Here is an 11,243-nt window from a genome sequence, read left to right as displayed (position 1 = left end):
TCAATGAAATACAGCGACGAACGTGTAAAAACGTGACATTTCGGCCCGTGCGGCAGCTGTTCCCGCGCGCAGTACCCCGCGCGGCGCAAAATCTCACGTTTTTACACGTTCGTCGCTGTATTTCATTGAGTAATTATCAAAAGTACTCTCTGAAAACTTGCATATCGATAGGAAATTTCCTCAGCTTTCGATTGGCACTATCTAAAAAAATCTTAAAAATGCCGTTTTTGAGAAATTTGAGTTTGAAAGTTTATGTCAAGTTTTTCCGGGGAAAATGGAAAATTTTGGAAAATCTGACCTCATCATCGGAAAGCTGAGGAAATTTCCTATCAAAATCATATGGCACATATTTTTTCTGGGTGCATTTAGGTGCTTTTCTGGTGAGTTACAAATTGAACAATTTCGATTAATAATGCCGCGCGGGCGCCGCGCTAGGAGACTTGACGTGAAATGACTCATATATAGCGTGTATATAGGTACGTATACATAGGAGAGAGCTCTATATATATACAGGAGGAGCGCCGCGCGGCGGCAACTCGTACATAACTAAAACATCCTTTCAGGCGCGCGTTACACTTGGCTGCTACATATATATACACTATTATATATTGTACGGAGTCAAGCGAGTCGAGAGTTTGCCTTTGCGCTGTATATATATTCACACACTTACAATCGAAACGACTCGTGCAGGACAAAGAGTCAATACAGCTCGAGACACCTCGGCCTCTTGCAGAAACAGGCGTTAATGAAGCATTGACGATCGTCCCGCGGCCCTCGTGCCGCGTATCGTCGTATATATACACACCATTCGTCATCAACTCCGAGAGTCGTATACACTCGGACGCGCGCGCAGTTTCAGAGTACGGCGTCGGGGCGCGCGAGCCAAATCGACGCGTATATATAGCTGTCGCTCTCCTGCGCCGGGCCTCGTTAAGAAGCCATTAGCGAGTGCGTGCGCGGGCTCTACATATACTTTTATCAATGTATACCACGCGTGCGTGCGCGTACTCCACGTAGAGAGAGAAAGCTCGAGATTTTCCAGCACCATTACTATTATTATTATCATCGCTATTTCTACCACTATATTATTATTATTATCAGGGGCTTCAACGCGCGGTTATACGCGTATACGTACTTAGGTGCGTGCATACAGTGCGCATATACGTACGTGAGGCGTATGCGGAACTCCGCTGCGAAGTGCTGCTGCTGCGATCGCTTCAACGCCCCTGAGAGAGGCCTCTCCAGACGAATATTACGTCTATATTATATTACGTGTGTATGTGCGTGTGTGTTATATAGCACATGGCACGCACACACCGACACGCGTGGAAAGCTTTTTATCATCGAGAGATTTTCGGGCCCCACCGCGGATTTATGCACGCGAAAATGAGCATCGCAGCATCGAGGACAGGGGAGGTTGGAAAAGCTCGCTCATGGAAGAGCTTTATAACCCCGTGCCGCTGCCGCTGCAGAGAAACCCCACCACCGGGTTTCGTCGGTTCGAAACTATCTCTCTTTTTCACGAGTGGGCGAAAAAGAGAGAGACGCGCATTTTTTTTTCGTTGCGCCTCTCTTCCTCCACTTTTTCTTTTCTCTCTACTCGCGCGCGCGCGCTTCATTCATTGTATGTAAATCACGGGACGATTATGTGTTGTCGGGGACGAGCGGGCGCGCGCCTCGAATTGTTATATCCCGCGCGTATATAGAGGTATATATGCGCCAGCTCAGAGCGAGCTAATGGTAATGATGATGATTATTGCTTTGAAAATTAATGCCCGCGAGAGAGAGAGAGAGAGCACGAAAATGCTCGCCTCTTATACGCCGTTATTATGAAGTAGAAGCTGGCTAAAAACGCCGCTGCGCGCGCTTTTCCTTAATATAACGTATTAGACGCGCGCCGAGTAAAAAATAGCCTCGACCCTGCTACTTCTGCTTTATTCTATTCCTGCGCCGAGAATTGAGATACGAGCTTGGCTATGTATAGCTCTCGAGTGGTATATTTCACTACTATTTTCCACCCCCCCAAAACTCGAGCTTTGGCAATGCGCGCGAGTGGAATCGTTCGCTTGGTACAACGCGAAAGAGCCGCTGCTGCTGCCACACGGTCCCACAAAGCCAGTCACCGTCGTCGAGCTTTATTTTCTACCATAAAGCAGACTTGTTTACAAAGTTCCATTTTCTCCTTTGACTCACTACTTCTCTTTCTTTTCTTCGCGTGTTTCACTACTACTACTACTAGTAGTAGAGGCGAGCCAAGAGCGAGAAACAATGCAATAAAATGAGAGTCACCGATAGCAACTTTTACCCGTGCGGGTGCGCAAGCAGCAGCAGCAGCAGCAGATTATATTGTATACGACAGCGGCGGCGACGCCAGAGACAGCGTCTATAATCGAGAGAACGAGGAGGAGCAGAGCACGGAAAAGATCGCAAAGTATATATAGATAGAGCGAAAAACGATACGAGTCGTGGTGCGCTCGTGCGGCGCTCTATTAGGAAATTACCCGATAAAGCAGAGCAGAGCAGAGAGCATATAAGAGAGAGAGAGAGAGTCAAAGTGCAAGAGGAGAAGCTCGTCGGTGCGTGCCTCGAGTCGGCGGTCTCGGCGGCGCGTCTTTGTTTGTATTGAATTGGAAACAATGGGGATAGCTGCACTGTGCTACTGGGAAGGTCAGGAGCTAGCTCCGCGCTCACCTATATCATGCGCTCGAGAGCTCGTGCCGCTGCTTTTGCCGGGCTGCACACTCGGTGCTGTACGCGAGCGTAGAGAGAGAGATATATATCATATCTCTATATACCAGAGCCGCACCGTAATATCGTAGATGAAAGAGGAGCAAAAAAAAACTTTTTAAAGCTGCTAAAGCTGCACTATATACGTGTATGTATATATTATATCGGCCGAGAAGTGTGCGCGTACAAAAACGAGCGCCGTATGATACGAAAAGCGATGAAAACTCCCGTCCGAGCACGCGCGAGCTAGTGTTCGACCGTATACTCGTGTGTATAACTCGCTCATATATATTTACGAAATACGATGCGATACGCGCGAAAAAAGAGTTGGAAAGAGGGAAAATATGCGGAGAAATAGAAACTGGGCGCCGATCATATGCTAACCTCGTATCGACGATATACATTACCGATATATGTTTCACGTGGAGCTTTTTATACGTCCCAAAGAGCAGGTATATACATACGTCATTATGGCTAACGCAACATTTGACGGCGTGACAATATAACAGGAGAGCTTGAACTCGAGCGAGGGTGGATGGAAGCATGCGAACCTTCGCGCCTACTGATCATTTAGAAAAATGCGATCGTATGCGGGGAAAATGAAAAAAATTAAGGGAAAATAATTTTTCAATATTACTGAATCTTCAGCTCGGCAAACAGAAAGAATTCATAGTTTCACAGTTTTGATTAGGTAACGCCATTTACCATCGAAGTTTGATATCGATGCCGTCCGGACATGATGGTTCATTAAATGAGAAATTGATCAAAATCAATTAAACATATTAAAAATTTTGATAAATGGGAAATGAAAAATTGCTCGATGTCGCTACTACAATTATGCCGCTTTACTTCACTACACGCGTCTGACACAGGTATGCATATTTACGCTACGCTTCTCTATAGTTTCGTTAACTCGTAGATCTCTATGTGTCCTCGATACATCGAAGATGATTGCCCGCGTCTCGGTGATATAAATTTCGCACGTGGTTCCGACACAATCAACAAAAATTTCTAACGATCCCCACACAATACTGTCGTAGGTCATCATCAGCTGACAGCTCGCTTCGTAAAACGTAAAATTATTACTTTTTTCTATTCATAATTTCTTTGTAATAAAATAAAATCTCAAGAAAATTGCCAATTGTTTATTACACCGGAGATCAGTAGTATGATTTCACCAATAATAAATAGTAAGTTTAGAGTGTCTCTGTTGACATAAATTTTCTCAAACTTTCATTTTACAATTTGTAAATATTATTACACTTATGTTACCTAGCTCGATGTGTAACATCATTACAGAACAATTAGTCGTTGATCAAGTTCCGAGTGATAAACATGGACTTCAGTGATGTATATAACTGTGACATCAGGTAATTTTTATTTTCTGGAGAATGAAATTTTAAAAAGTAGCATAATACTTTATATTATTGGGAATATTGCAGAGTGAAGGAGGAACCAAATGATGTTTCCCCAATTGAAAATGAAGATTATATGATAATTGACAATGCATGCGATGCTGAAAACGACGAATTCTCGAGTTTTTGTCGAGAAAATTTAGTAAGTGTTGATGTGGGACTGTTTAGTCAATATTTTTATCAAGTAGTTTTACTAATTTCATTTCCAGATTCATGGGCTTAGAGAATATGATGAAAATTCTGGACCTAATGACGATTTGGAAATAGAATTCGAATGTAAAAACGAGAAGCTCGGCATTAATTTATTATTAGTCAAAAAGATCGAGGACGATTATCCAGATCAAGGGCAGTATATGAGAAATAGTTGCGATTATCAGACTCAAAAGAAATTTAAAGAAGAAATTGTCGACGAAGTAAAAGAGGAATTGAATTTGGATGGTGAACTCAGTGATGCATTCGATGCAAATAAAAAAACATTTGCTCAAAAAAGTCTATGCAAAACCCAAACTGATGGGGCAAGCAATCGTACGAAATATCCATGTAATGTATGCGGTCAAAAATTTTCACGAAAAGGTAATCTCAAGATTCACATCAATTCGATTCATAATGACGTCAAGCATACGTGTGTTACATGTCGAAAGACATTCAAACAAGAAGCATATCTCAAAATTCACATCGATGCGATTCATAATGATATGGCACCAACTTGTGAAGTATGCGGTAAGAAATTCTTAACTGAAGCTGCACTCAAGATTCACATCGATGCACACAATGGTGTTAAACATACATGTAATATATGCGGTCAAAAATTCTCACAAAAAGGTAATCTCAAGGTCCACGTCGATGGAGTACATAATGGTTTTAAGCATGCGTGTAGTATATGCGCAAAGACTTTCACAAAAAAATGTTATCTCAAAATTCACATCAATGCGATGCATAATGGTATGGCACCTACTTGCGAAATATGCGGAAAGAAATTTCAAACAAAGGATACACTCAAGATCCATATCGATGGAGTACATAATGGTGTTAAACATGCGTGTGGTATATGTGAAAAGACATTCACATCAAAAGGATATCTCAAGATCCACATCGATGCAGTTCATAATGATGTTAAACATGCGTGTGGTGTATGTGGAAAGACATTCATTCTAAAAGAAGGTCTCAAGAGGCATATCGAGGGACATAATGGTGTTAAACATACGTGTGTTACATGTGGAAAGACATTCACACTCAAATATACTCTCAAAATGCACATCGATGCGATGCATAAAGGTATGGCACCTACTTGCGAAGTGTGCGGAAAGAAATTCTTAACTGAGACTTCACTCAAGATCCACATCGATGCAGTTCATAATGGAGTCAAACATACGTGTGTTACATGTGAAAAGACATTCGCACACAAATATACTCTCAAAATTCACATCGATGCGATGCATAATGGTATGGCACCTAAATGCGAAATATGTGAAAAGACATTCACACGAAAAGGAGATCTCAAGAGGCATATCGATGCGGTGCATAATGGTATGGCACCTACTTGCGAAGTGTGCGGAAAGAAATTCTCAACTAAGACTAAACTCAAACTTCACATGGATGTAGTGCATAATAAGATAACTTACGCATGTAATACGTGCGGCAAGACATTTACTCAAAAAGACCGTCTTAAAACTCACATTAAAACGCATGAAGACATTGCATGCGTTATCTGCGGAGAAAAATTTAAACATAGGAAATATCTATACAAACACATCAAAAGTGAGCATAAGGGCAATACCCAAGCACGAGATCAATGCAAAGGATCATAGAACGTCTATCAGTACCACGCAAAATGATGATAACATCGAGACAAATGAGTAACCGTCAAACTGTCATTGAGATAGCTCATCACTCACGCATTACTACCCAATAAGTGTATGAAATTTACATAGAAATTTTGTAAAAAACAATTACTAATATATTTTGGATTACTCCTGTGTTTTCCATCTGACTGCTTAAGAAACGATCAAGTTTTAAATAAATTAATAAACTTTTTATTACAAAAAAAAACATGATGTTTCATTTTAATCAATCTATCTATAATTTTTATCAATCTGTACGGTTTTTTTGATCATTCAAATCACGTTATGAATTAACTTTTTTTTTCACACACCGTAGCTGTCGACGAAGTTGTCGAAGTGAAATAATACATCCTCGTAACTAACCTCGTATCGACGATATACATTACCGATATATGTTTCACGTGGAGCTTTTTATGCTATTTATAATGTCGTTTACGCGCGAAACAATATCGAACACGCCGACCCGGACGCTATATTATAATTCGAAATTTAAACTCGTATATGCAAATTCGCGGTGCGCGGATCGAATGGCTGCTTTACGCGGTTCCGCGATATATATCGTTAATATCGTACGAATTTCATAGTTCACACGAAGCTGTTGTAGTGCATGTGCGCTTTATAACGTTCAACGTTGCACCACGTAAATGATGTATATAACCGTATAGTAAAATGCAAATTATTATTATACATCGTGGTACACACGCTTGTGCGGCTCTCTAGGGACCATGAGCTATATAAGCATGAGACACAGACTGACAGGTGGTGTCTGCCCGGCAGAAAAGTGTCGCTCGCTTTGGCGATCGGTCGAACACGCGCGCGCGCGGCTTAAATTTTGATTTCACGCGCGGAAAAACATTAATCAGCTTTCGACGCTCGCGCGAATATAATAATGATAATAATTATATGATCGTTACACGCGGCGGAGGTGGCGGCGCGCGACCCAAAAAGTTTCATATTTCGCGCATGGCTAAGCTCGGCGGCCGTCATCGCGTCATCATCGTCGGTCAATCGTTGCGTATAGGCGCGTGATTTCCCAAGTAATTTTCGGGGGGATGCATGTGCACACGACGATGACGAGCTCGTGAATATACATACACGCGTATGCGCCTCGCGCCGTCATGCATGCGTTTATAGGCGCCAGGCGTGCTTGCAGCATATACAGCAGCTTTGCGGCCGCAATAATACTACGGCCAGCGGCAGCAGCAGCGGTACTTCATACTTCAAGGTCTATTGTCCTTCGGGGAGTTCGATTATAATACGGCACTCGTTCGGGCTAAATTGCACGGGATTCATGGGCGAGCGAGCGAGAAGGAGAGAGCTTGCAAGCTCGGTTTTTATTGTATCTTGCTGCGTGAGCTCGTATTGATTTCGGTGTGGAATATCGCGATGCCACGAGCTAGATTTGATGGAAACCAATTTCTCGCGTGAAATTTTCAAGATACGTCGTTAATTATTAGAATGTTTTTTCCCAATGTGTTGATGAATGGATTTTGAGGTCGTTGCAAAGAATCTCAATCAATTCATTTCATTTCGATAAAATTTTATCCAATCAAATCAATCCTAATTTACATACAAAATAAAGTCAATCTCGCGATCGCGAGTCATATTACTTCGCAATAAAATATCACAATATTATTATTATTATTATTATTGTTACAATTTACTTTGGCCAAACAATATTATTATTGTTTGGCCAAAGCCAAATATGCACGCAGCTATTATTACAATAATATAGTGCATCGATCGCATACAATAAATTGCGCGCGCGTAACAAACATCGATCGCAGCGCAGCACGTCACGCAGCGAATCAATCAATATAATCATAGAGGTTCTCTGCGTGCGGACTCGCAGCAATTTCGTAACGCTTAATTGGATGAAAATGATGAATTATCAATTTCATTTCGTACGCGTCACGGCCATGCGCAGCAGCAGCAGCAGGTATCCTGTGCCACGACGCAGCACGCGAACGCGTCGAGACTACAACTACTACTACCGTATACAGGCAAATTAGGCCCAGCGTTCAAATCGTCCATCGATTCGTATCCATACATACATACATGTACGCCCACGCATACGTATATTTGTACCGCGCGATGGAATGTTTATATCGCGTGTCCACGCGCTCGCGCTCGTGGGACGAATTCAATTAGCCTCGCTCGACGCCCTCTCGACGATAATTACATTTGCGCGCGGCAAAAACTAAGCCCCGATCATAATTGGACGCGAGATTTGAATTTCATTTTAGATTAAACTTCGTCGTCGATCGTATATACTCTGTGCTCGCGCACCATGGGAGCGCCTAGCTATATATAAAGCTCTCCTGTTATAACAGAGGAAGCTCTTTCCCTATATAATAGCGATCGCGCATCTGGACGTGGCAGTTTCCAATTACATAAATGGCACATTTTTGTCAGGTGCAATAGTATATAGCCGTAGCAGGCAGTGGTAAGGTTCGAAAACTCGATAATTATTGATATTAAGCGAGTCTGCATAGTCTGTGTCTCGTCTCTCGGATCGTCTCTTTGGGGAGGGATTATATGCGCGCGAGTTTGAAAAATTTTAATTGATATATACGGAGCGCGAGGCGCGTTTCGGTATCGCACCCTAGAGCGTATAAATACATTCATTTTTCGCCCTTCGACTCGACAATATCGTAAATTTTCCGATTCCACGCTCGATTAAACTTGCCACCGCGCATCCAGCGAAGCGTGTGTACACGAAATTCGCGCTCGCGCGCATGCCAATTTTCGCCTTGCACGTATCTCTCTCTCTCGCTCGTAATATCGTAAATATAAATAAACGTCTGCGGCGATGACGACGACGAAAATATATTCGCGAAATTTCGCCCCCCCCAGCAGCTAGTAGCATGTGTATGATGCATTTATACGGCGACCGGAAAAGAGAGAGAGAGAGTCAGAAACGCGAAAAAAGATCGGTCCGAATCACGGGTGCAGCCAGCACACGCGAGTGCTGAAATCCAGGAGATTATTCTATTTCCTCGCGACGACGTATCAAATGAAACTCACGCGTCGACTGCCGAGCTATATAGGGGGTGAGATGAGCTCTGCGCGACAAAAATCGATGTCGCGCCAACTCGCACCAGCATGCATTAATGCAGGCGGTATATGTATAATTGAAAAAAGCAGAGAGCAAAAAAAAAAGAAGAAGTCAAGTTTCATCGCGGCAATTTTTTCCCTGGGTTGAGCAAATTGCACCATCGGCGCGTTATATCCGCGCGCGCGAGTTATACCGAGCTACTACACCTCGTCGTCGTCTTTTTATTCGCGCATAGAAAGAGAAAGAGAGAGAAGCGTCGGTGTCAGGAGCTTGCATTACTGCACTGCACCGCACGAGCGAGCTGCAGCTCACAGTGAGCTTTCGCTGCAGTGACCCGTAAATCCTTGGGAAAAGCTCGCGCTCCGCCTGCCCTCCCCCCTGTCCCTGTCCCTGCTGGAACCGGTAGCGTGATTTATCGGGGCGCGCGATTGGGGCTCGTATACGCCTCGGCCGAGTCGCATAGCATGGTAGCTGCTATATAAGGCCTGCCACGTGGCCTAGCGCGGGACGCGTCAGAAGCCTCCGCTGGCTATAAATTCACCTTTAATGACGATAAATCATGTGTTGCGCTTTGGGTAGCGAGCGTTGGGCACCTGCACGTTGGCCGATCGCGCAGTTACGTACCCTACTAGCCCGGTTTATATTGTACAGCGGCACCGCCGGGATCGCAGCGGATCGAATTGCCGACGCGAGCTTGCGATTGTCATTAATACGAGCGCGCGCCTCGAGTTGCGCGACAACGCGACCGTGTATATATCACACGGTTAAAGTATTTACATGAAAATTAACGCAAAGGTGGAGATCGTTTTTTTTCCTCCGCGTGAATGTTTTCTATTTCGTGTAAAAGTATTGAAAGCAAGGTGGTCTGATTGAAAATAATAGATTTGTGCATGAAACGTTTATCGCAAACTTTATACCATTTGTTCCGTTGTAGGATAATAAATAAATTACTCGTGATAGCCGATGGATTGATAAAAAATAACAAATTTATTGACTAAATTCTCGTCGTTAATGCGACATTGCTAGACGGCGAAAAAAGCGAGTGACGCGCGACTATGACGAGAGATAGATGGGCTTTGAATTGAGGTCTAGCTTCGACTCACCGAGCGAGCAGATCGATCGAAAACTCACTGCGATACGCACAAACTATAACATTCAACTATAATATTCAAAATGCTGTAGGCAAAATCGTGCTTCTGATACTTATACAATTACTTGGACTTCGCCACTTGAAGATTTACTCATACAAAGATACTCGCCATCTAGCGGCGGACACTGGCTTTAATTATCCTCGAATCTTCATCGATTCTTCTTATAAATGACGCGAAAACTGAACAAGTATTGAAACAATAGTATTCAATCGAAATGTTTTATTTCGAGAATTGAATTTAAGGTTTTTGATGGATTTTTGCATTGAAAATAATGCATACGACTAAATTTTTGCATCAGCGATCAGTTAAGGTGATAAAATAAATACACATAACGAAACTTTCACGCAAAAGTACCATCTGCATAATTCAATATCGGTCGAATTAATTTCGATGTTTGATTTTACATTAAATCTGTATTAAATTTAAGGTTTTTATACGTTGCGCACTCGCACCACGGGAACCCGAGCTTATTCCACTGCACCTGTACGGCGTAGCGGGCTTATTGTTATTCGGGTCAGCCGCGGTGGCAACGGCAGTAGCGGGGCGGGTACGAGGATGGAAAACGCCAAGCCGAGAGTAAGAGAGAGATGCCAACTCGTCCACAGTCGCTTTTGCTCTTTCTTCCGTGTCTCTCGCGTTGGTGCCCTCCTCTATGCGATGCACCACTACTCGGCCCTCCATGGCATGCCGGCAGTGCACACGTAAACGGTGCAGGCGCGAGCGAGCCGGAGGATGAATAAAAGACAATGCCGGGCTATTACGCGCGGCTCGACGCGCTACTGCGCGCTTATACAGGTCCAGTATTTGCACTGTGCTCTATATACCGCTGTACAGCGCGCGACAGATGCTCATTTGTATGCTCGACTTGTGTCTATATATAGCAGTGGTAGTTGTTCCTTCCCGTGAACTGGCAGAGATTCGCGTTCGAGCCATCGCCCGCTCGTATTGATTTTCTTTTCTCCTCCTCTTTTTTTTTGCTTCGTGTTTTGTCTTCGTATTCTCCTTTTTGGCTGTCCCTGTCTCTCTGCATCCGGTGCTGATCTCGCTGCAG

The 11,243-nt window shown here is 43.5% G+C and overlaps 1 protein-coding gene across 1 annotated transcript; it reads left to right on the top strand.

Annotated features, from left to right (window-relative positions):
* The first annotated feature begins 4,052 nt into the window (after positions 1 to 4,052).
* LOC106650684 (gastrula zinc finger protein XlCGF57.1-like) lies at positions 4,053 to 6,121 on the top strand. Its single transcript, XM_023460744.1, has 3 exons — positions 4,053 to 4,097; positions 4,170 to 4,284; positions 4,352 to 6,121. The coding sequence occupies exons 1-3, from the start codon at positions 4,063 to 4,065 to the stop codon at positions 5,948 to 5,950; spliced, it is 1,749 nt and encodes a 582-aa protein (XP_023316512.1). The 5' UTR covers positions 4,053 to 4,062; the 3' UTR covers positions 5,951 to 6,121.
* The last annotated feature ends 5,122 nt before the right edge of the window (positions 6,122 to 11,243 follow it).

This window comes from Trichogramma pretiosum, unplaced genomic scaffold (assembly GCF_000599845.2).
Source record: "Trichogramma pretiosum strain Unisexual culture from Peru unplaced genomic scaffold, Tpre_2.0 scaffold38, whole genome shotgun sequence".
Lineage (NCBI taxonomy): Eukaryota > Metazoa > Arthropoda > Insecta > Hymenoptera > Trichogrammatidae > Trichogramma > Trichogramma pretiosum.
Note: the sequence above shows the minus strand (reverse complement) of the source record. Positions and strands in the feature narration are given on the sequence as shown.